Below are 27,304 nucleotides of genomic sequence, written 5' to 3' on the forward strand. Positions count from 1 at the left end.
GAGCACTGTCCTTCTTGCAGGACATACAGCAGCTGATAACTATGTGAAAACTTAAGATTATTAAATGGTATTCATTTTTAAATCTAACTTTCTGAAACCAGTTGATTTGAAAGATTTTTTTTTTGCTGGATAATCCTTTTAAAAGGGATTCTATAGATATAAAGAATTTATAAATGAACGGGTCAGAGGAGGATGTCAGGAATCGCTCTGGTGAGCAGAAGGTGCACAGTCAGATACAAGGCTGGTGTCCAGCTAATATGTCCAAATGCACAACTTATTGTTCCTTAGCACAGATGGGCTATACCAGTAAATGACCAGTGCCCTTGTGTCTAAAAAGACACAGGAGAATGAGACTTCATTGGGAAAAACAAGACCAAAAATGGTACCATGAAGCAACAGAGAAACATGGCCTGGTCAGACAGATCCAGATACTGATGGCAAGATCACACTGCAGGACAAGCAGCAGGAATCAATGATCCCTTCCTGTCAAGTGAGAACGGTAAAGGCTGGTGGAGGTGGTGTAATGGGTGGGGATGGCTTTCTTGGCACACCCTGGGTGATACCTGATACCTCTGATACCTGTGGAGGGTCACTTGTACAGTAGGGGTCGTGTAAGCAATTCAATTCAGTGTGCAGTCCAGACCGGAAGTGAAATGTTCCATATAAAGAGTCATCTGGGGGCAAACTGCTACCTTATACATTAGAATATCTTGTTTTTTTAGTATGCAGACATAGTGGGGGAGATTTATCAAACTAGTGTAAAGTAGTGCTGGCTTAGTTGCCCCTAGCAACCAATCAGATTCCACCTTTCATTTTCCAAAGAGTCTGTGAGGAATGAAAGGTGGAATCTGATTGGTTGCTAGGGGCAACTGAGCCAGTTTCACTTTACACCATGTTTGATAAATCTCCCCCAGTGTGTGTGTATATACATTCATAATGAAGGCACATTGTGTGCATGAGTGTCCCAGTCTGGCTTATAATTAGCTTTGCTTTGTCGATGATGACCTTAGTGCAGGGATCAGGAACCTTTGGCCCTCCAGCTGTTGCTGTTGCCTTGACAGCTAAAGCAATGGCTGTCCAGGCATGCTGGGAATTGTAGTTTTGCAACAGCTGGAGGTCTGAAGGTTCCCCATCCCTGCCTTAGTGATAAATGATCCCTGGTCAATCCCGCGCAAAATGTAATCTACTACAACTATAAAGTCGGGCATTACATATATAGGTTTTCAGTGTAGATTCCACTGAGGAAATACAAAAGGTTATTAACCACACAAATTTTCAATAAATCACATTTATATACACGGACTGATAATACATAAAACTCATCTGCAGCAAAGAGCAGAGGACAAGTACCTGGAAGTAGGAAGACAGCTATTATTAGATAACATGAATTATATATGGACTGTGTCTAGAAAGTTATGTAGGTAATTGTTGTATTCATTCATTCTGATTAATGGTGTGTAACCACTATATAATCCCACACATACATACACACACCTAACCATTTAGCCACATTTCCAGATAATACTTAGGAATATATATATATATATATATATATATATATATATATATATATATATATATATTTCCCAGCCTACCCAGCTTAGCATGTTACTCCCAATCCACAGAACAGATCCCTAGACTTGAAGAAAATTTCACCCTGGAATAGAAGGAATGCATTGCATGTGAATGGCCAGCGCTCCATGTATTCTCTATGGGACTTCTGATTATTGATGAGCTTGGCAATGTTTGGAAGCCTCATAGAAAATTAATGGGGCACTGGCTGTGCATGCACAATGCACTTGGCTCATTCCAGGGAATATTTTACCTCTGTTCCTTGGATCAGTGAAGGTCCCAATGGTAAGAGCCTCACCGATGCCCTTTAAAAGGGTTCTCGGGGTCTACAGTGCAGATGTCATATCCCTACAATTAGTCATCAATATCAGATCAATCTCAACTAATTAAAGGGGCCTCAGCACTCTAGAAAGTATCACATCCAGTTCATTGTTTACCAAAAACATATCTGCACTTTTGGTATTGGCTTTATCCGGTATAACCCTCGCTGTGGTCCCTCGCATATGTCTGATCAGCAGACATGAACAGAGTTTGACCTTACCTATACATAGGCCATCAATATTGTAGTCCCAGAGATCTGCTTTAAATTAGAATCAGATACACCATATCAAGTACACTGACTATAACAGAGATGAGAAACCTTTGGCCTCCAGCTGTAGCAAAACTACTGTACAATTCCCATCATGCCTGGACAGCCAAAGATTTCACTTTAAATATCCAGGCATGATGGGAATTGTAAAAAAATGACAAAAAACTAAACATGTTTCTTGCCAGAACAGTTTACCATCATGGGATTTATTGTAGCAGTGGATGCTTAGGCACAATGAAAAACCTTCAGAAGGTTTAGGCTGGGTTCACATTGCATTTTTGCAATCAGTTTTTTGCAACAAAAAAAAAACAGATGCAAAAAGGATGCATTTTTTAACGTACATAAAAACATAGTCAACCTCATTTTTGTGCCTATTAAAAAAAACGGATCCTTTTTTTTTTTTTTAATGGATGTCAATGACAAAAACGGATCAAAATGGATGCACACAAATGCATCAGTTTTTTTCATCCGGATGCCAAAACGTAGTGTTAACCCAGCCTAACATTTTGCTGAAAGTGAGCCAAAGGTTTTCCCCATATGAGAGATTGGTAGAGAATAAAATCATAATCATACTGTCATAATAGGCAAGAGTCCTTAACTATTTAAAGACAAGACGAACAAACACAAAGAGTAGTCATACAGACTGACGTCAAAACCAAATGAGCAACGCAGTACAAAAACAGGATCCAAGTAGCAAGGCCAAAAGGTACAAAAGCCAAAGTGAGGTAACCAGGTATAGCAAGACAGAGAATATAGACACTAGGGTTTGCTGAGCAACCTCCCAAGAAACACTAATAACAGGGGTTAATAGACCAAGGGGATGCTATACAGGAGGGGGTCGGGTCCAGAATGTGATTGGACCGGCCCCTTGATCCTCAACCATACCCATCTGTAACTCACTAGACTGACTGTCAGGGAGACCTGCCAGTCAAACACAATAAGCAGAAGGAGATTCAAATTTCCTGGCTGGAGAGAGATTATCCAGAGGGTGCTTCTGCAGTGTGCTCACTGTAACGCTGCCGGAGCACACTTCTGGAGGCCTGGGAAGGTGCTCGAGTCTCAGACAGCTGGGGCTTAATCTAATATTGTTTCTTAAAAAAAAAAAACAGCACCATACCGGTTCTCAGGTAAAGTGTGGTATTACAAAATGGCTCCATTCACTTCAGAGGAATTGAGCTGCAATACCAGACTCAAACTGAGGACAAGGTTTGTTTTGTTTTGTTTTTTTTGTTTTTTTTTTTTTATCATGGATAACCCCTTTAAGCAATTATAACACAGAAAAAAGTAGATTTGCCAAAGTCTGATAATGCAGAATTAATTCAGCAAAGAAATGATAACACAGCACAATCAGGATTGATGATAGAACACTTTTACCCATCAAGTCTATTAAGTCAGAGACAAGCTTCCTGGAACTCTTTTCTACTGTATGTTGGCACTGAGAAGCAATAGATATTCTATGTGTTTCTGAGCCAAAGCGCCATCGCAGATACAGCAAGCCAAGATGCTTAACATTTTAGTTCCTTTATACAGAATTTATCCCAGATCTGTCAACATTTTGACATTTTTTAACATCTCAATTTGAATGAAGGATTTAAGATATTTTCCATGCCGGTATTCTTACAAAAGATCCCCACTGTCTGAACGTATGAAATAATGTCAGCTGAGCGAGAGTAACACATAAAATAACGCTAAGCTAGGAGCTGACATGAAAGCAAGACAATGCAACTGCCACACTGACTGTATTTCTATTAAACAGTTTGTAAAGTTTTTTATGTTTTTTACTGTATTTGGTAACAATTGCAACACCTGGGGCAATTACCCTGGGGGCCTCGTCTGTAAAGAGGCCTCAACCACTGTGCAACCACAATGGCCTCAACGTGTGTTGTGACTCTAACTCTCATATTATTTATAACCTTATTGAGCACTGTATGGCAATGTTATTATGTGTTCACCGTATGACTGTTGACTGTATTTTACTATATAAGCACTATTTGGTAGTATTTTATTACTCTCTAGCAGTGCCTATTGGCAGTGCCTGTAGTGCATACTTCCTCCTTTGGCCAGAACTAGTCATATCATAGACAGCTCCTTTCAACCATACTACCATGTTTCTCTGAAAACAAGACATTGTCTTATATTATTTTTTCCTCCGAATAAGGCTCCGTTCACACAGAGCAAAACTGGCAGAATTTTCCGCCGCAGAATCCCGCCAGCCTCTGTGTCATAATGGGAGTCTATGGGAGGCTCGTGCGCCTCCTCTCTCCGCGCTGAAGAATGAACATGTCTGTTCGTCAGCACGGAGAAAGGAGGCGCGCAAGCCTCCCATAGACTCCCATTATGACACGGAGGCTGGCGGGATTCAGCAGCGGAGGATTTTGTCATGGAATTCCGCCAGTTTTACTTTGTGTCAACGGAGCCTAAAGGGCTAGGGCTTATTTTCAGGGTAGGTCTTATTTTCTAAGAAACACAGTTTGCCCCTACACGGTAGCCCCACTCTCGATGGTGGTTAGCCACCATACTGTATGCCCCACTGTTGTCAGGCTCCTATACTGCAGGTTCCCCTGTAGTTAAGCCTCCATACTGTATACCTCTCTCCCCCCCTCTGTAGTTCTACCCCATACTGTATACACCCCCTTTTACAGGTTGTCCCCATACTTTATACCTCCCTCCCTCTTTGTAGTTGTTCCCCATACCGTATACACCCCCTCTGCAGTAAGACCCCCCCCCATACTGTATACCTACCTCCTCCCTCTATAGCTCAAACATACTATACACACACACACACCCTGTGCAGGCTCCCTATCCCCCGCTACAGCCCCCTATACTCACCTGATCCCGCCGGGTCCCGCTTCTGGATCCGGTCGAGTCACGGAGATCTCAGCCGCTGCAGCCCGGCGCTCGCGCTGAGAGATGGGTCCAACGCTCATAGAGAATGACAGGAGAGTCCAGCACGTCATTCTCTATGAGCGTTGGACTCATCTCTCAGCGCGCACACCGGGCTGCAGTGGCTGAGATCTCCGTGACCCGACCGGATCCAGAAGTGGGACCCGGCGGGATGAGGTGAGTATAGGGGGCTCTAACGGGGGTCGGGAGCCTGTCACCCCGAGACGGGGGGTGACAGGTTCCCTTTAAGCTCCATTCACTTCAATGGAACTGAGCAGCAAAACCCTGCCCAAGCTGGAGACAAAAGAGGGGCTGTCTCTGGAAAAAAGTGGCCATGTTTTTGTAGCGCTGCATAACCCCTTTAATGCACACAGGGAGCAATGTTAGTCTGTCTGGACTATGTAATAAGGCAATGGTGTGGACCTGCTTGTTCTGAGGAGCATAATATTAGTACCCTTTAGGTTTTCACCATCTATCACCCTTCAGTGTAGGGAATCTGGACTTTCCAAGAGTGTAGGTAGTAGCTGGCCTAGCAAGCAGATCATGGACCAAGATCCTGCGGTGAAGCCAACAGCTGCCATTACCGCCTAATCCAACAGAACTACTATGGCAAAAACTGTAGCCGGATACCAGACTAGACTTTTGAATGTCTTGTGGAGCTAGGCCTTATCAGGTCTGAGCTGTTTAATTGGCAGTAGGGGGATCTACATAATATTAGGAAGATTGTTTTAAAGGGGTACTCCAGCAAAAAAAAAAAAAACATTTTCTTTTAAATCAACTGATTTCAGAAAGTTATATAGATTTGTAATTTACTTCTAGTTAAAAATCTCTAGTCTCCTAGTACTTATCAGCTGCTGTATATCCTGCAGGAGGTAGTGTATTCTTTCCAGCCTGACACAGTGCTCTCTCCTGACATCTCTATCTGAGACAGGAACTGTCTAGAGTAGTCGTAAATCCCTATAGAAAATCTATACTGCTCTGGACAGTTCCTGACATGGACAGAGGTGGCAGCAGAGAGCACCGTGTCAGACTGAAGACAAAACACCACTTCCTGCAGGACATACAGCAGCTAAGTATGGGAAGACTTGAGATGTTTAAATATTAGTCAATTACAAATCAATATAACTTTCTGAAACCAGTTGATTTAAAAGAAAAAGAATCTCGCCGGTGTACCTCTTTAATGCTATGGCTGACCTGTGTATAGGAACAAAGTGGTAAATATTGCCTGCTGGGTAATTTCCAATTTACTTCTCAGCATTTTCTTTGTAATGAAAATTTAGCTACATCGAAGGTACATGTAGGGATTTGTATGAGCGCCAAAGTCTCCTTACCTCATGGGCGACAGACCATAATAACCCTCTTGGAGATGTATGAGGGGGTGGAAATGTACAAATCTCTGGCTATTTTATGGAACAGTCAGAGCCGGTACACAGGGTCAAAAATAATACATTTAATCCTGTTGACATGAACAAATTTCTATTTAATAAGTGATTTACCAGAATTTCTCTGACCAGTAGTTTCCTCTATAAATACCAAAATGAATATACTATACAGTTCAGAAATTTATAAAGCACACATGAATAACCTAACATGAATAACTAAGACACCCAAAAAGTATGGAGTTAAATAGTTAAGTAGATTAGATAATAAAGTAAAAAAGAATTGCTTCATGGATTTTCTACTAACTCTTGAGCAGTGGTGTTGCTACCATAGAGGCAGTGCAGGCAGCTGCTATGGGGCCTGTGCCCCGGGGGGCCTGGGGATGCACAGGGAAGATAAAAGCCATCTTGTGTCCTTCTGCTTAACTTCTTTTGTACTGCAGTGTGTAAGTGACCCAGTGTTCTCTTGCATGCTGCAACACAAAAAAGGGTTAAAAAGCACAAGACAAGGAGATCTCTGCTTCACTGCTCTGATAACCTGTGACCTCTGTTCTTCCGAGCTCCTGCAGAGGTCAGGGGTTATCAGTGCAGAGTAGTGAAGCAGAGATCTCCTTGTCTTGTGCTTTTTAACCCTTTCTTTGTGAAGCAGCATGTAAGTGAAGTTTGTGTCACTTACACATTGCAGTACATAAGGACTAAAGCAGAAGGTAGTCTGCTCCTGCACCTATGTATTTAACCATAAGGGCTCCTAATGGGCCCTTATAGTTTAATACAGTGGACTGGCAGAGCAAGCAGCCATTGGTTCTCTGCTCTGCCATTAACTCTCCGGCACAATGTATATATATATATATATACATATATATATATATATACACACAGTGCCTTGTGTTGTGCGTAGGGGAGGGGCCGTACAGCTTTTTTTTTTTTGCTATGGGGCCCCATGAATCCTAGCTATGCCTGTGCTCTTGAGTTGAGTAGATCTATAATACAACCCCCATAGGGGTTCTGGGGATGATGGTCATAGTATTATGGAAAAAAATTGTAATCTATTACCTCCTACAGCTCCTATTGCATTGGTTTCTACTACTCTCCCTATAAGAATATGACATAATTAATAGACATTGGTTACACTTTATTTATATAAGACAAAGATCCCTTTAAATGACTTGAAAACACCAGGCTATATTTTCAGCCGCAGTCATGTGATAACATTATGTTTTCTGTCAGCGCTATCCGTCTCACAAATGGAAATTGATTACCGACAAGAAGAAACTTGGCAGGTACAAAGATCTGCAGTGTCGAAAGTCGCAGCTAGTCCAATCATCCTCATGAGACACATTTACATAGCTTGTGTAGGTACAAGGGAATACATTGATCCAAGATTACCATATATTTGAAAGTATCATTTATTGTAATAATTCTACCTTATAGAGTTGAATTTTTTTTTTAAAAGGTTCTGTATAAAGAACATAATCTCATACAAATATATCTGATTCTAAATACAATGAGAAATTATTTCAAATGTACAACTATCATTTTTAGGTAACAATTCTGTATTGTTAGAAGCAACCCCTGACAATAAAGGCCCTATTACACAAATCGGCCGTAGTCGGCCGTTACGGCCGATAACCACTTGGTGTAATAGCTAGTGTTAAAAGGCAACAATTAGCCGACATGCACAATGTCGGCTGATCCTTATATTTGAACACGTGGAAAAATTTGTGAACGATAATGACTGTCTGCTGGCCACCGCTCCACGTAATAGGAGCGGTGGCAGCAGACCGCCGCTATCTCCTATGGGCTCCCTGGATGATCTAAAGATAAAGATCAAGGATCGTTGGTTCATCCTGGCCCCTCGATTAATCGTGCCATGTCACTGATTGGCGTTCGGTTGCATCCTTGCACAGTCCCATATCAGGCCGTGTAAAAGGACCCTAAATCTTTAATTCCATGCAATGGTCAGGTGAGACATACCCCTCATTCAGATTTTGCCCTTAATATACCCTCTGGTTTTCTTATAGGCTATATAATTAACCAGATCTCTACAACCATACCAAATAGGATCATCCATCATATACTGTCAGCCTTAGAATTCTTCAATGGTTATCAGTAGTCAAGTGTATACACATACCTACAGTCTAATTACTTATCAATAGGATCAAAGAACTGAACGCCTACAATTCATCACTTGAAAGCTACTCCCTACCGATTGTTAACAAATAATATACTGGTGCTCAGATTCCACAATCTCTCAGGGTGACTCATCCCAAAGATGACCTTATACGCTTGTATACTGTACACCTAGTACTAATATGAGAGATCTCTGGGATATACAGAAAAAATAAATTATCACATATGTCATATCCACCTTTGATACTTAAATATCTGAGCATTTTATCTGCAGTATCTCTTTTACTCTGACAGACCATCAGCTTATAGTCAGTGATACCGTTATAAAGCAACTTAATTACTCTATATGGCCGAGTTGACACTCTGTATGACAGCAGCCGTACTGTGACCCCGGCCATGTCACAAAACGGTCGGTGTCAGTAAAGTATATCCCAGCCGGATGAACTTCATTCCTGTTGAATTTAGAATGCGGGCACATTCGGGTGCACCCACATCCCAATTCACAGTGCCGTACTTTCCATTATGTGAACTGTCAGTGTTGTGCGGCCACTATTCAGTGAATAGCGGCAGCAAAAAACTGACATGTCAGATTTTCCTGCAGCCATTTGGAATCTCGAGGGGAGTGTATACTATGGGGGGGGGATTTACCAAAGGTACGCCACAGGCATATGCCAGGGAGAAGGAGCAGATTCGCTCCTTCTCCCTGGTGTACGCCTCCTGTACACCCTGCTCGCCTGATGGGTGGGCTGGCGGAGCTTGCGGGGGTGTGATGAGGTGGGGAGGAGGCGTGGCCTCCTCCCGCACCTCATTTATCATGATTTACGCATGCTCGCAGGCGCAAATCATGATGCAAATCCACACCTACTGGAAGCCGGTGTAGATTTGGCGCGCGGCCAGACGGATTCACTAAGAGGCGTATGCCTCTTAGTGAATACTGCCACGAGAAAGGGGGCGGGGCTTGATATAAGACTGATGTGCTTGTATGCCGGTCTTCATAAATCCCCCCTATGGGTATACGCTCTGGCCGGGATTCCCTCTGACTTCAATCAATGTGTTTTTTCTATTAATCACGGCCGTTGTTGCAAATTGCCTAATAGAAAAGATACATTGTGTGAACATAGCCTTAAAGTTGTTGTCCTCCATAGCCAATCACTCTGTTACAAGGGTCATGTAACGATAAACTGATGACAGGGCGTTTGGCTGCTTAGACACATAGAAAATATTTGTAATCTGTGAGAAAACCCGTCAGTGAGTATTCAGTTTCCCTACAGTGCTTTACAGGTATAGATCATAACAACCCTACTGATGTTGGCTCCTATAAAAGGTTAATTGACATTTTCTTCTTGATGTGTTGTTTTGTTTCACATTGAGGTTTTTTTTTCCAAAGGTCAGCCATGCTTCTGAAATTCTATTGGTCCTCACATATCAAAACAGTTTCTGACAAAGTCTTTGTTGGCCATAGCCAGAATCCAGCTTAAGGCTATGTTCACACAAAGTATTTTATCTATTAATCATGGCTGTTGTTGCAATTTGCAACACCAGCCATGATTAATAGACAAGAGACATTGCAGTGAAGTCAGAGAGAATCCCGGCCAGAGTGTGTACACATAGGGGGTTATTTATCAGTTCACACAATGGAAAGTGCGGCTCTGGCACACAGATGCGCCTACTGTACATCCCAATTCAAAAGAAATAAAGTTCATCAGTGTTGAACTTCACTGACACCGGCTGCTCTGTGATACAGCCTAGAGGCAAAACGGCCGGTGTCTTACTAAGTGTGAATCTGGCCTTAAAGGGGTTGGCTCATGAAGTTAAATAGGTCTACATTGTTGCATTATGTAAAATGAAACAGATTTCAAATGTACAAACATTTCTGTAAAAAAATTTCCTGGATGAGACATGTAGACTTACTATACTATTCTCCTGCTTTGTTTTTATACCCTGATGCCCTTGGGTACAACCTACTAAGCTGGGTCAGCCATGTTCAGTTCAATTGCAATGTTCTGGTCTATCGAGGAAGTACTAGCTTAGTTAAGGTCCCCATATACCTTAGACCTGTCCAGTTAGAACAACCACTGCAAATAATGAAAAATCACAGCCGACCCCTTTGTTCAGAGAGAGAGATAAACAAGCATGCTCTCACTGCAGCTTTCCTCTCCCTAGGCCAGCCCTGCGCCCAGTGTGACGAAACCCACTCCTTCTCTGTGACGCGGCTCCATTAGAAGCATCCATTGCTTCAGCCGGGGCCGGTGCTCAGTAATAGACTGGCACCATGCATGGGAACTGGGCCACAGTTCAAAAAAAGGACCACAACTTCAGCTTCCCCTGGTACATTCACTTTAAACTAGTCCTAAACTGATCTGCCATAATCAGCTAATCCAGAGTAATAGATCAGCTGTGAATTAGTTGCAAAGCAACTGGCCCAAACAAATAGAAGACAAAATGGCAGTATGATTCCTGCTATTCTTAACAGTTATTCAGCCTTTAGGGTATGTTCACACTGAGTAAGGCTATATTCACACTACGTAAAACTACGGCCGTAGTTCTCACCGCAGAACTATGGGCGTAGTTTTGTGTTGTGGAACAATGCCTTATTTGCAATGGGATCCCAGCCGGAGCGTACACACATCGTATGCGCTCCGGCCGGGATCCCATATGGCGCCGGAAAAAACTCACAGGTCAGTTTTCTGCGGCCGGAATTAAGTGAATTCCGGCCGCAAAAAGACCTGTCAGTGCACATAATGAAGCAAGCGGCTCTGGCCACTTGCTTCACTGTGGGCTATGGGAAGCTCTGATGTGGGCTCGCGCTGATGCGCCCACATCAGAGCTCCGCGGCTGGAAAGATCACCTGGCCGGTACTTAAGTAGATGATCCGGCCAGAGACCGGCCGTTCCGTGACCCGGCCGGGGTCAAGGAACGGCCGGTCTCATACAACGTGTGAACATAGCCTAAAACAGGAGAAATTCCCTGCGGCAGGATCTCTCCGCCACGGAATCCTGTCTGCTCAATGTGACACTGCTTCTCTATGGGAGAGCGCACGCTCCTCCACTGCCGCATACCCTTATAGAGCCCTGAATTTACCCAGTTACACAGCAGTGTTGAAAAGATTGATAAATCGCTTGTAACATTCCCTAGCCTAAAAAAAAGGTTATTGGGGCTGTCATACAATGCCTATTGACCAGTATCTAGATTTCCAAGGAAACCCTTTAAGCAAGGAAATTTACAATATAATGTTTTATGACCGGACAGAAAATAAGTGAAAGTTTTTTAATTGCTTTTTTTTTTATTGCTAATGCCCCTATTCCACGAGTCGTTTGGAGGAGCAAACGAGCGCTATTAGCGCTTGTTTGCTCCTCGTTCCCCGCGCGCTGCCGCCGCTATTCAACGCGGCTGCAGCGAGCGGGTGAGTGCGGGAGGGGGCGGCGGGGAGCTGCGGGGGGGCTGCCCGGGGGATCGCTGATCGTCCGGGCAGCCCATAGGATATAGCAGCGTCTGCTGCCGATGCTCCTATTCAACGGAGCGACGGCAGCAGATCGCTGCTATATCAGTCGCTTGTTTTTCAACATGTTGAAAAACAAGCGACTGCAACGATCAGCCGACATGAACGATGTCGGCTGATCGTTGCACTCTATTCCACGGGACGAATATCGTTCGTAGCAGCCGATATCGGCCGAATACAAACGATATTGCTCCTTTAAACGACCCATGGAATAGGGGCTTAAGGACATGTCCAACCTGTATTATATATCACAGAGTAGATCCAGCCCCTTTAAGTTCCAGCCATTTCTTGATGCCTTGACCATACAGACGACATATCTCGCTCTTCTCTAATCAGGTCTCAAACTTGATTTTTATCCTAAAATTAACTTGAGAGATGCTAACCAAATACCACTTGACTATATTAGTCATCTAATAGATTCTCTTGACTGGTTTCATGTATAATTTACAAATGAGAATCTACTGAAGCAATTACTGAACAAGGCAAAAATCAATTACAATCTTACATGGCGGTAACAAAGGAGCAAGAAGCAGGCACCGCTTCAGATACAAATTGGCATTGCCTAAATTTACTTCAGAATGTATCCCATAAAGTACAGATTAAAAAAAGAGAGAGACATTGTTATTTAAGAATAATCAGTGAAGTTAGAACTGACTATTGCATTCCATTTAAGCCATTTATTTACGGGCCAGATTTTAAGAATCGGTGATATGTGAAAGCAGCTGGTTTCCTCATTATATGTGTTGCGAATAGAGGGAAAGACTATGGACTAAAGACTAAAGACTTGAGGTGGATTAGTAAACTGCCTACTGATATGTGAAAAAGTGTCTATTTTCATCCATTAAACCTACCTAAATTTACACCACTTACTATGCACAATTAGGGAAATTTATCAAACATGGTGTAAAGTGATGTATGTTGTAAATACATTTTGTGTATGTATTTGCTTTCAGACAATTCTGGTTAGTCGTTCTCAAGTCCTTTAACACCTGTCATTTACAGTATATGGCTGGGTTCACACTGCGTATATTTCAGTCAGTATTGTGGTCCTCATATTGCAACCAAAACCAGGAGTGGATTGAAAACCCAGAAAGGATCTGTTCACACAATGTTGAAATTGAGTGGATGGCCGCCATATAATGGCAAATATTTGCTGGTATTTTAAAACAACGGCTGTTGTATTGAAATAATGGCCGTTATTTACTGTTATATGGCGGCCATCCACTCAATTTTAACATTGTATGAACAGATCCTTTCTGTGTTTTTAATCCACTCCTGGTTTTGGTTGCAATATGAGGACCACAATACTTACTGAAATATACGTAGTGTGAACCCAGCTATAGATACAAATTCCATTACAAACGCATTAACGACTTTTCATAGCGATTTATCTTCTCGTCTAAAAGTCTATCGTTTAGGTAAAAAGCATCAATTGTCATTTGCTAAACAAGCGATTAAACAATTTATCAGTAAAAGCGCCCTATTAAACCAAATGATTATCGGTTGGTCGATCATTGGCCTTTCTGGACGATAATCGCTTGGTGTAATAGCTAGTGTTAAAAAGCAACAATCAGCTGGCATGAACAATGTCGGCTGATCCTTGACTTTCAACGTGTTGAAAAAAAACGTCAATGATAACGACGGTCTGCTGCCGCCCCTCCTATTACACAGGGCGACGGCTAGCAGACCGCTAATTCGCATGGGCTTCCCGAATGATTTTAAGATCTTTAGCCCCTGCCACAGCCCCCTGTACCCGACTGCCCCCCCTCCCCCCGCACTTACCTGCTCGCTGTTGAGCAAGCAAGCACTGATCTGACAGGTCGACACTAGTTTTCTCCACCTGATCGCCCCGTGTAATAGGGTCTTTAGACAGGTTTTATATCTACAGGCAGACAACAAAGTCCCCCCCCCCTGGGATCCCCAGGAATCAGCTGTAATCTTTGCTGAAACCTGGCAGTAAGAGTTCAGTGTCCCAGCAGTGCCACTACAGTAGAAAGTAAGTATTGCACAGTGACCCTTAAAAATAACAGACTGTCTGTACAGGACAGGTCCTCTGGGGTGAGAGACTCTTTTTTAACAGGGTTCTTCTCTGGTCAGGTGAGGACGATCCAGAACATCGGACACATTAAGTTATTTAATCCGATCTCCTTAATAAAGTGTATGACAATGGATTTTACTAACTTTACGGCCCAGTTTCAATGTTTATGTTATATTACCATTAAAGGGGCTGTATGGTTTGACAAACCTATTTTCTATCATTTTCTTGTAGCTATTTATCAGTTACCTAGGGTGGGGCTGCGCGGAGGACCCACAGATCTGAATGGACACCATATAATGCATCATTTCTCCTCTGGTGGCACTGCATGGGAATTTTACACTTGCTGCCCAGTAGGACAACCTGTGATCAGCAAACATGCATTGTCTACAGGATGAAACCTTTAAACCTGTAAAGTTGATTGGTCATTAAAATGGTTGAGCAACTGGAGATAATGTGCATATCAGTACAGCTATAAGGCCACTTACACACTAGCTAAAGGCTACAGCCACCTTATTTTCCTGGCTGGGAGGAAAATTGAGGATCAAACATTTGTGTTCTGTGGGTTATTGACCTCTTGGTGGAGAAGATTTCTACTATGATTTGGTATTGACTTAGTATTGAATTTTACATGCAACTGACCGTGCTTGCTATTGTATTCAATTAACGGTGAAGACCAAAGGTTCCTTTAAAAACGGTATCTTGGTTTATCTTGTCCAGTCCTTCTTAATATGCAGAGAATAAATTTGCACTTTTTGTTAGCTTTAAAGGGGTACTCCAGCGGGGGGCTATTTTTGGATCTGGCCGGGGAGGAGGTGGCTGAGAGAAAAGACGTCCACTCACCCCCCCTGGATCCAGCGGCGGGTCCCATATCGCAGAGCTACGGTCCCCGGTTCCCAGTGACAGAGGCGGGATCTAAGCAGACGTGAAACGGATCCTGCCTCTGTTACTGAGAGGCTGAGCGGACTTGAGACGTCACGTCTCGAGCCTGCGTCAGACACCAGGAAGTGGATGGGAACCGGGGACCGGAGCGCAGCGATACGGGACCCGCCGCTGGATTCGGGGAGGTGAGGGGATGTCTTTTCTCTCAGCCACCTCCTCCCCAGCCAGATCCAAAAATATCCCCCCCGCTGGAGTACCCCTTTAAACCACAGCATGTTTTGTAAATTAAAAGGAACCTGTTAGCTTTGTCTTATTTCTCTTGCCAGGGGGAGAGAAATAAGACATTCTGCCTACATCATGTATCGGGTCAGGCGTGCGGCTGCGTTGGGTCAGGCGTGTGCGGCAGTTTGCAACGGGACATGCGGAGGATGTGGGGGCCATGGACCAGGCTTCGGAGGTCCACGAGGGGATTAGGTGAGTCCTGGGTGGTGGTGGGGGAAATGGGGGGGTGCCTTACTTTCGGGGGGTGCCCTAGTGTAGAGTAGGGGGTGCCTTACTTTCGGAAGGTTGCCTTACTTTAAGTTAGAGGGTAGAGTAGGTGGGGTGTCTTATTTTCAGAGGGCGTGTTAATTTTTGGGGAAACATGGTATAACAAAAGTAACGCTTTAAATTTGCAGCATCTAAGCTTGTGTTTGCTGCAGAGAACCACACATATAGAGTAAGGGGAGGGGGGGACAGTATCACTTTAAATATGATGGGCCTGACATTCTAAGTTGTTTGCACTGGACAATCCCTTTCTGCTATTTGGGTCTATGAGGGTTAGCAGGCTTACAGTGCTGGTTTGAGCAAAGATCTGTATTTTATGACACTCGCTGAAATCCATTAATTGTTTAGTGCACTGACATGCTGTGTCAATGAGGGAAGACTATGGGTTTATAGTAATATCCCCACCCTACAGTATAGGATCTTGTAAACTGTCATATGACGAAAGTATACTGAACATATAGCAAAATATGGATCTATCGATATAGCAGATATTGTCTGTGTAACTATACATCTATCCCACTCAGTCCTTACTTAACAAAACTTGGCAAAGACAAATCAGCAATGACACTGCATCCAGATATTGAGCTGTTTAAGAAGATCTAATTGGCATGTATAACTAACATCCCTCTCTGTTATTATGCAGCACCCTAGAGAGGTATGACTCTGTTCCTCAAGCCTCAGGCTGGCTATGCCTAGAAGTAGACATCTGGATATGTGTTGTCATTTATAAATGCCGGCATTTGACTAGCTTTTGTTAAGGAAACATTGTTGCTAAGGTGGAGTTTTCTTGTGATTGGCTTATTTATATATAAAAAATATTAAATGACACAAAATTAAAACAGAAGGAAGTGTACAAGAGTCGAAACTAAGTGTAATGGTACCAGCAGAAGGCAGAACTAGGCTTCATCTACAGTTTTTGCCTTTCCTGGCTTCCCATGCTCAGATCTCCCCAGGACTTAAAGAAGAACTAAATAATATGACAAGCAGGCTTCCACAAGAAAAATACACATAGCACCAATCAATACTATCAGGTAACAAAAATAGCAACTCACCAACAGAGGGCTGTAAATAGATGGAAAGGATGATGGCCCGAATGAATGCTGATAATGGCAGTCAGTAATGAAGCATAGATAATTAACAGGACTAAATATAAGTACCAACTAACTTTTATGTCTTTAACCTTTCCCTGACCGCTGTTCCTTACAATGTTCATACGAAAAGCCTGTACTAATTCTCTAACAGAAAGAAGAAGAAGACACTAGGACCTAGAGGAGAAAAACTGAGCGAGAAGCTTGTAACTGGATAAACTAAAGAAAAAAACAACTAAAAAAATATCAAAGAAGAAAACAAAGAAGAATAAAGTATAAACTAAAGAACTGAAACCAGACTGGAACAAGGAATAATAAGCCAGTGATCTTTACAGAGAGGTCAACCAATAAGAACTCTAGTATAAACAATTCAGGGTTGGCAGCCATGATAGCTGATCCAGAGTAATGGATCAGCTGTTAGTTGCTACACAACTACTCCAAACAGACTAGCAAACAGAAGGAGGATAGCATTTGGCAAACTAAGATACTATACTTAATCCACTGCATGGTATCCGTCATCCAAAAAAAGTTATAAAATGGCACAACTCACACTGGCAAAATATCTGAAGGCTTTACCACTGTAATCAATAGAATATTGGAATCATATTTCTTTTGTATTATATGAATTATGGTCAATGATTTCTACTTTGCATGGACCCTGGTTATTAGTGATGTACCCCATAATTCTTCTAGAATGTCATCTATTCATAAATAACATAGGGGATATTATTAAAGGGGAACTCCAGGTAGAAGGGGAAAAATGAAACTTCTGCAGAAGCATATAGCATTACTTAACAATCTTTCCCAGTTTTGACATTATCAAAAATCCATTTGCTTATGGTTTTTTTGGTTCTGTATTGTGTTGCTGTACTTCCTGGTTGAGCAGTTGTACACAGTACTACAGGTTCCAGAATTCAATGCTTTCCCTCAGCTGTTCATCACAGCCACCCACCCCCACTGCCCATTCCCCCACCCTCACCCCACCCCAAATCTGTTGCAGAACATCTAGGCTGTGTTCACACATTGCAGTTTCATTTTGTTACTAAATTATTTGCAGTACTTTATTATTTCATTGTGTATTCTGTATTCTCTACCTGTAACACCACACAGCACACTGTATTCTGTACCTGTAACACCACACAGCACGCTGTATTCTCTACCTGTAACACCACACAGCACCCTGTATTCTCTACCTGTAACACCACACAGCACACTGTATTCTGTACCTGTAACACCACACAGCACGCTGTATTCTCTACCTGTAACACCACACAGCACCCTGTATTCTCTACCTGTAACACCACACAGCACCCTGTATTCTCTACTTGTAACACCACACAGCACACTGTATTCTCTACTTGTAACACCACACAACACGCTGTATTCTCTACCTGTAACACCACACATCACGCTGTATTCTCTACCTGTAACACCACACATCACGCTGTATTCTCTACCTGTAACACCACACATCAAGCTGTATTCTCTACCTGTAACACCACACAGCACGCTGTATTCTCTACCTGTAACACCACACAGCACCCTGTATTCTCTACTTGTAACACCACACAGCACACTGTATTCTCTACTTGTAACACCACACAACACGCTGTATTCTCTACCTGTAACACCACACATCACGCTGTATTCTCTACCTGTAACACCACACATCACGCTGTATTCTCTACCTGTAACACCACACATCAAGCTGTATTCTCTACCTGTAACACCACACAGCACGCTGTATTCTCTACCTGTAACACCACACAGCACACTGTATTCTCTACCTGTAACACCACACAGCACCCTGTATTCTCTACTTGTAACACCACACAGCACTCTGTATTCTCTACCTGTAACACCACACAGCACGCTGTATTCTGTACCTGTAACACCACACATCACGCTGTATTCTCTACCTGTAACACCACACATCAAGCTGTACTCTCTACCTGTAACACCACACAGCACGCTGTATTCTCTACCTGTAACACCACACAGCACACTGTATTCTCTACCTGTAACACCACACAGCACCCTGTATTCTCTACTTGTAACACCACACAGCACTCTGTATTCTCTACCTGTAACACCACACAGCACGCTGTATTCTCTACCTGTAACACCACACAGCACACTGTATTCTCTACCTGTAACACCACACATCACGCTGTATTCTCTACCTGTAACACCACACATCACGCTGTATTCTCTACCTGTAACACCACACAGCACACTGTATTCTCTACCTGTAACACCACACAGCACACTGTATTCTCTACCTGTAACACCACACAGCACACTGTATTCTCTACCTGTAACACAGATATTGGAATAAAGTAAAGAACTTTTTAAATTGATTTTTTTTTCTTTTCATCTCCACACACATATTATGATCAAGCATCTTTTATCCTTGAAATTGAGCCCCACAATAAGGACTTTATCCGATATTATCTTACATGGGAAATACTGTTTATGCCTTGTTTTTTTGTGCAGGTGGGATTGGCAGTGCTGCCTCTGATCCTCTCTGCTGTTTAGCATCATTTAATTGTGTTACTAAATCATTTGTGTGAATACGCTGCAGTACTGCAATAAAACTCCAACATGTGTGAACACAGCCCTTATTTCACTACAGAGTTTTGCACAATCAGCGAATTTGCTGCACCTGCTTCTGGCTGGTCAGAGATGGGGAATCACTCAGGGGATTGGGGGATGCGACCAAGCCTCCTGTGACATCACACCCTGCCCCCTGTCTGCATCATCAGCCTGTGCTCAGCAAACACACACAATGTGAGACAGAGGCATGGAAGATTTGTCTCCTAAGGTGGGAGAGCAGTGGGAGCAGGAGACAATGTGAATTGGAACAGAGGCCATTTTTCTTCACTTCCTGGATTTCTATCAGCTATCAGTGTGGCAGAACCGTACAGATACGATAATACATTGTATAGACACATCTATATAACTTTTAATGTACTTTTAATAGAAAACAAGTTTTCCTTATGTGGAGTTCCCCTTTAATAGCCCTATTTGTAGCTTTACAGAAGGCAGCAGGTTTTGTAATCCAGACAATGGAAGATATTGGTGTATTATAAGCGTTTTGGCACTTACAAGAAAAATGAGATTTAAGCAAAAGGCAAATGTTCTGCTTAAGTCTTGCAATGTTTTGTTAATAAAGCTTTTTTGCTTCTTTTGCATTTGGAAGATGATGGACTCATTTCTTTCCATTGTATATTTATAATGGAGTTCATGAAAGCTGGAGCCTGACACTGTCTGCATCACTGGAATATGGTTGTAAAGATTCATCCCAACATGTACTGTATATAATGGTGCTGCTGATGTTCTTTAGGGATGTACTTATTGGATATAGGTTGTGTAAGTACTGTATAGTGGCATTATATGGGCTGCATTCAGTTGTGTTACCTTTTTAATAAAATTGTCCCTGCTAATAAGTGACTTTGGTGAAAGGGGAGTTCACAAAACAGTTTCTTAAAGGTGTAGTTTCCACCTATGGGCTATGCTCCCACAACGTCTTATTTACATCAAAAACATCCGTCTTTATTAAAAGGTGGACGTTTTTCACTTTAAAAAGTGGTTGTGGGAACATAGCTATGGCAGAACAAAGTCTCTGGACTCCCAACTACTCAGCATCTATGGCACATTGGACAAGGGTTTACCACAAGTATTTATTGTGAGAATATCTAATTACAATAATTCCTTTATTTCAATAGCGCCAACATATTCTGCAGCGCTGTACAAAGATTCTCATTACTCAAATCGTTCACTGCAGTTAAGTCTTCACCAAGCAAAGGGGCTGCATTGACAGCAGCTTATAGAATCAAACATCTGCTCATACCTTGATGACATTACAAGAAAAGTGACCAGCAAGTGAAAAGTTACAATGTACCTTTAGGCCGGGTTCACACATGGCATGACAGCGGACGTTCTGTGACACAGCCGTGTCACAGAACGGCCATTGCCTGCGATATGAACATCACATTGTAATTGGAATACTGGCACATTAGGGTGTGCCCAGGCTCCAACTAGCCATAGAAGACAATGTAAAGTATGGCCAGGAGCCGTACTTGACATTGTCTGCACAGTCTATTACGTGCGGCTGCCATTCGATATATAGTGGCCGCAAAAAATAGACGTCAGTTTTCTGTGCGGTCTCATGGAATCCTAGCTGTAGTGTATACAGTGTGTCCACCGGTCCCTGGCCGCTTCATAATGGTGAGAAGGGACTTGGGATGTGATGTGGCAGGCCTGGTCAGCCATTCAGTGACAGAGGCTGGACCTCTGCTTCTGAATGGCTGAGCAAGCCTGCCAAGTCACATCCCAAGTCCCTTCTCACCACCAGGAATCTGCAGCCTTGTATCTGCTTTTCACCCTATCCACAGCCTGCATGAGCTACCTTCCATGTATGTTTTCCCAACTGTCCACATTTTATGCTGCTGTGTGTAACCTCACCCCCACCCTGCTCCTATGTCTTTCACTAAGAGAAGGAAGGAGGAAATAAGTAAACCCCTCAGGAACAAGCAAACCTCTTTTATGGGTTTCAGAAAGTTAAACAGATTTGTAAATGACTTCTATTAAACAATCTCAAGCCTTCCAGTACTTATCAGCAGCTGTATGTTCTGCAGAAAGTGGTGTATTCTTTCCAGTCTGACACAATGCTCTCTGCTGCCACTTCTGTCTGTGTCAGGTACTGTCCACAGCAGTAGCAAATTCCCATAGAAAACTTATCCTGCTCTGAACTGTTCTGGAGGTAGCAACAACAAGCACTGAGACTAGAAAAAATACACTTCCAGCAGGACATACAGCAGCTCATAAGTACCGGAAGGCTTGAGATTTTTTAATATAAGTAATTTACAAATCTGTATAAATTCCTGACACCGGTTGATTTTTTTTTTCTCTTACTGATTGCTAGGGGCAACTGAGCCAGTTCTACTTTACAACAGTTTGATAAATCTCCCCCTATGTGTATACATATACTATACTATTGGGGAGATTTATCAAACATGGTGTAAAGTGAAACTGGCTCAGTTGCCCCTAGCAACTCATCAGATTTCACCTTTCAGACCTTACAGACTCTTTGGAAAATGAAAGGAGGAATCTCATTGGTTGCTAGGGGCGACTGAGCCAGTTTCACTTTACACCATTTTGATACCCCCCCCCCCCCCCCCTATATGTATATGTGATACTAAGTGTTGCAGTCTATGATGGTTTGTTTAGCACATACAAGCTTTACCTTACTTTTTTTTCAACTAAATAACAAACTAAATCCATTTGATAAAAGTTCTCTAAACCAATGATCAAAGTATAAATCTCTGTACCCTTAGAGTGACCTTCCCTATAACAATTACTTTCTCTGTACACACTGATAACAATAATTAATAAATGTCATTAACACCTGTGCTGAATGTGTAATTATGTGAATTGCCAATTATTCAGAAACCACAATTAATTCATTATTCTCCCGATACGCCAAGACACTTTGTTCAGTTGGGCAGAAGACTTTCATCTCCATTAGCGCAAGTAAGAGAAGGCATGCTTTCTGGTAGAGACCGCTGTAAATACTTGTGATCTGTCATTACCTAGACAAGGATCTCCCAGCAATGTCTGACTTCCCATCTGAGAACGCCAAGGTTTGAATCTTAAAGGGACAGGCCATAAATAAGACTATACAATGGCCAAATTTATTAATGTGTCTGGGACAAAAAATTTTGGTTTTAGACAGCTAGCAACCAACACAGCTCAGGGTTCATTTTTTAGAATGAGCTATCTGAGACAAAAATTGGACACATTGATAAATCTGGCCCATTGTGTTATGTCTAGTGCCCCCTCAGGCCTTCCATAATATTGTGGTATGATCCAATAAATGATAGAATATTTCTGTAATACAGCGCCATACAGAGTCACATACATGGTGCAAAGGGTTCACATCCATATGTATAGAGCCACAGACTCTGCCAACCTCTACAACTCTGCCAACCTCTCTTTCATACAGCCTCCATACACCTGAAGTAAGTCTGTGGAGCACATGAGTCCAGCCTCCATACATCTGTGGTAACTCTGTGGAGCGAATGAGTCCAGTCTCCATACACATACAGTAACTCTGTGGAGAGCATGCCTCCAACCTCCGTACACATACAGTAACTCTGTGGAGCCCATGGGTCCATTCTCCATACACCTGCGTTAACTCTGTGGAGTGCATAAGTCAATCCTCCATACACCTGCGGTCAGTGTCGGACTGGGGTATCTGAGGCCCACCGGAGTAAATTATCCTGGGGGCCCACCAATGAAGAAGCAGAAACAACATGTCAGTCAGTATTAATGCAGGTTCTAAACCTGGGGGCCCACCAGAGGATCCTCGGGTCCAGCCTCCATACACCTGCGGTTACTCTGTGGAGCACATGAGTGCAGCCTCCATACACCTGCGGTAACTCTGTGGAGAGGAGCGCATGAGTCCAGCCTCCATACACCTGCAGTAACTCTGTGGAACACATGAGTGCAGCCTCCATACACCTGCAGTAACTCTGTGGAGCGCATGAGTGCAGCCTCCATACACCTGCAGTAACTCTGTGGAACACATGAGTGCAGCCTCCATACACCTGCAGTAACTCTGTGGAGCTCATGAGTCCAGCCTCCATACACCTGCAGTAACTCTGTGGAACACATGAGTGCAGCCTCCATACACCTGCAGTAACTCTGTGGAGCGCATGAGTGCAGCCTCCATACACCTGCAGTAACTCTGTGGAGCTCATGAGTCCAGCCTCTATACACCTGCGGTAACTCTGTTAAAACGAATGTACCATTTCATAAGTCTTTTTTTTCACTACCTTGTCAGCGCTGTCACGTAGATCTGGTAGCGTGACCCTGTTGTCAGCACCGTTTTTTTTCATGTGCACTGGAGGCGGGCCCTGTGTGACAATATCCCCTCCCCTCAGTGATGTGGCCACACTTGATTCTAATGGAGGCACGTCACTGAGGGGAGGTGATATTATTAAACTGGAGATGCTGGGCCCAACTCCACTGCATAGAGCAGGCCGGTGCATGTGAAGAAACCAGCGCTAAGCGAGGGAACCAGGAACGAGGGAACAAGAAAAAAATTAACTTACTAATTGTTACATTTGCTTATCCGGCGCTACAAAAACATGGCCACTTTCTCCCAGAGACAGCACCACTCTTGTCTCCAGTTCAGGTGCGGTGTGCAATTATACTTCATTCACTTCAAAGGAACTAAGTAACAAAACCTGCACCCAAACTGGAGACAAGAGTCGTGCTGTCTCTGGAAGAAAGTGGCCATGTTTTTGTAGCGCTGGATAACCCGTTTAAGGGCATGAGAACCTAGAGAAAGTTAAAGGGACAATTTAGGGATTGCTTAGAACAGGGGTGTCAAACTCAGGCCCTCCAGCTGTTTCAGAACTACAATTCCCATCATGCCTGGACAGCCAAAGCTAAAGCTTTGGCTGTCCAGGCATGATGGGAATTGTAGTTTTGTAACAGCTGGAGGGCCTGAGTTTGACACGTCTGGCTTAGAATGTAAATAAAGGAACTTTTTTTTTTTTCTTTTACAAATACAACTAAAATAAATATAACTTTCAGATAGTAAAACTACAAATAAGTTTCTCCAAATGTTATTTTGTATTACAAGACAGCTGAACATATATGTGCATTTTATTATTATTACTATTATTATTATTATGTATATAAAAATAAAGTATAAAATGGTAGAGAATAGGTGATACAACGTAGCTAAATGTGGGCCCATTTGTTTAGCACCGTTTTACAGAGTTGTATGAATTGGCAGGATTCATGCTCCGCCTCCACTCCATGCCACTATTGCAGAGAATAGGAAGCCTCATACTAAGTAATGGTAGGAGTCCCTGTGGTTAGACCCCCATTGTTCTAACATTTACCTTGTATAAAAAAAGGAAAGTTGGTCAATTTTAACAGCTGGAGTATCTCTTTAATTATTGTATAATGAAAAATGATTCACTCTGTAATGAATTTTGCATCTTAATTATGCACCAGGTTCAGAATCTCTTTCTACTGTCAGTGAATATTATCATTATTGTTTACAAACAGAAGAAAATCTGTTGTGATTTATAGCCAGAGGTTGAATCCCCAGGTAGCCATAGAAACATTCCAGTGGTTGGCCCAATAACATCATGTACCAACTAACTACAAGAATGGTGAGAAATGTATAGTCACTGCTATGTGGCTTGGGTATCACACAGGTGGGCTACTATTCTTTAATTGGTAGGCGTCCCAGCGCTTGTACCCCCCAGTGGTCACCTATCCTGTGCAGAGTTGGGCAATGCTGACAGCGGGAAACAAATAAGTCCGCCAAATAAGTTTTTGCATACTTTCATTGAAACCTTTTTGAAAGAGAAATAAGTCTCTACTGATTTCCAGCCTACAATTATAAAGAAGACTGACAGCAAAGAGGATATATAGTACTGAAGAGTTGAAGCAAAACATTGACTGGAAAGTTGCATACATTTTACTGTTACTATTATTTGAGTTTGTTTCAAGTGGGAAACTCATCTAATCAATATACAATATGTACATCTGCTGACTTCATCAGTATCCTGGAGAATGGTTACCACAACACAAATGTATTAGACAGACAGATGAATTAACAGTCATGATAGATAGATAGATAGATGATAGATAGATAGATAGATAGATAGGAGATAGATAGGAGATAGATAGATAGATAGATAGATAGATAGATAGGAGACAGATAGATAGATAATAGATAGATAGATAGATAGATAGATAGATAGATAGATAGATAGATAATAGATAGGAGATAGAAAGATAGATGATAGATAGATAGATAGATAGATAGATAGATAGATAGGAGATAGATAGATAGATAGATAGATAGATAGATAATAGATAGATAGATAGGAGATAGATAGATAGATAGATAGATAGATAGATAGATAGATAGATAGATAGGAGATAGATAGAAGATAGATAGGAGATAGATAGATAGATAGATAGATAGATAGATAGATAGATAGGAGATAGATAGATAGATAGATAGATAGATAGATAGATAGATAGATAGATAGGAGAACTGTTCCTGTAGCTGCTATTTGTCCTATGCACTATACATAGGAGTATAAGAACATACTGATGGAACTGCCATATGAAGACCATCCACCAGCCTGTACTGTAAGGTATGCTGCGGGTCTTCACCTACATACATGATTTATCTCAGCTAGTGTAATCCAGAGCTGTCACTAGTGCCTCATGCAAAAACAGCCAACCACATGCACAATAGGAGGTCTAACAAATCATCCAACAAAAACCCAAACACCACATTTTGACAACATTAATTCTGTGACAACAAGCATGTTCAGTGCAGTGCATCTGGTTCCATTGAATGTCACAGTATAGTCATTTATATATCACCTATATACAGAGTATACATTAGCAGCATATTCATGCAATTCATTCAGCAACAACCGCTCAAGGCATGTTAAGGGATCTGATTATCATTCTTACGTTTCTGGCTGGAGTAACCAGGGTAATATCCATAGTATCCAGTGATCCTTAAGATCCTGTCTTCTATGGTCGCCACACCGTTGGGGGCTGCTTTGACATCCATAGAGACTGAAGGTATTGTAGCAATGTGTTGGTTGAAATGTTCCTTCTCAGAGTTATGTCTTCTTTAGTCTCTGTGGCTAAGGCTTGTATGGGATAGTCCCAAGTGTTCTTATACTTGTGCTGCAAGCTGGTAAATGGTTACTGTATGAGGAGCCTCCTGCAAAGCAATGTGCTGAGGTTTCCTAATGTCACAGTCTGCTGCACTCTCATGGGTTACACTTCACTGGTGTCAATTGCAGGTGCTCTCCAAGGTGCTGAACCCACAGTGCACAAGGTTCACAACAGCTCTGCTGGTCACAGCTAGCAATCCCACTACTGATCCACACTAATACTGAACACTAGGACTGCTAGTGCTGATCCACACCTATAATAAACACTAGTGCAAAGGTGCTGATCCACACCTATAATAAACACTAGTGCAAAGGTAGTATTCCACAGTTATCAGGTGCTGATCCACACTTCTACTGAACACAAGTGCTGCTGTCCCAAGAATCTCATCCACAACTATAGTGGACACTAGTGATGCTGTCCCAGGTGCTGATCCACACCTACAGTGGACACTAGTGATGCTGTCCCTGGTGCTGATCCACACCTATAGTGGACACTAGTGATGCTGTCCCTGGTGCTGATCCACACCTACAGTGGACACTAGTGATGCTGTCCCAGGTGCTGATCCACACCTATAGTGGACACTAGTGATGCTGTCCCAGGTGCTGATCCACACCTACAGTGGACACTAGTGATGCTGTCCCAGGTGCTGATCCACACCTATAGTGGACACTAGTGATGCTGTCCCAGGTGCTGATCCACACTGATGCTGAACACAAGTGCCGCTGTCCCAAGTACTAATCCGCACCTATAGTGGACACTAGTTCTGCTGTCCCTGGTGCTGATCCACACCTATAGTGGACACTAGTTCTGCTGTCCCTGGTGCTGATCCACACCTATAGTGGACACTAGTTCTGCTGTCCCTGGTGCTGATCCACACCTATAGTGGACACTAGTTCTGCTGTCCCAGGTGCTGATCCACACCTATAGTGGACACTAGTTCTGTTGTCCCTGGTGCTGATCCACACT

At 42.7% G+C, this 27,304-nt stretch overlaps 1 protein-coding gene across 1 annotated transcript in view; it reads right to left on the minus strand.

Annotated features, from left to right (window-relative positions):
• SLC35F4 (solute carrier family 35 member F4) overlaps positions 1-26,228 on the minus strand; it is a 133,887-nt gene extending 107,659 nt beyond the window's left edge. Inside the window, exon 1 of the mRNA XM_069950031.1 lies at positions 26,126-26,228. Coding sequence (XP_069806132.1) covers positions 26,126-26,228 — 103 coding nt within the window. The remainder of the gene's footprint in view (positions 1-26,125) is intronic.
• Positions 26,229-27,304: the final 1,076 nt, after the last annotated feature.

Source organism: Dendropsophus ebraccatus, chromosome 13, assembly GCF_027789765.1.
Source record: "Dendropsophus ebraccatus isolate aDenEbr1 chromosome 13, aDenEbr1.pat, whole genome shotgun sequence".
Classification (NCBI taxonomy): domain Eukaryota; kingdom Metazoa; phylum Chordata; class Amphibia; order Anura; family Hylidae; genus Dendropsophus; species Dendropsophus ebraccatus.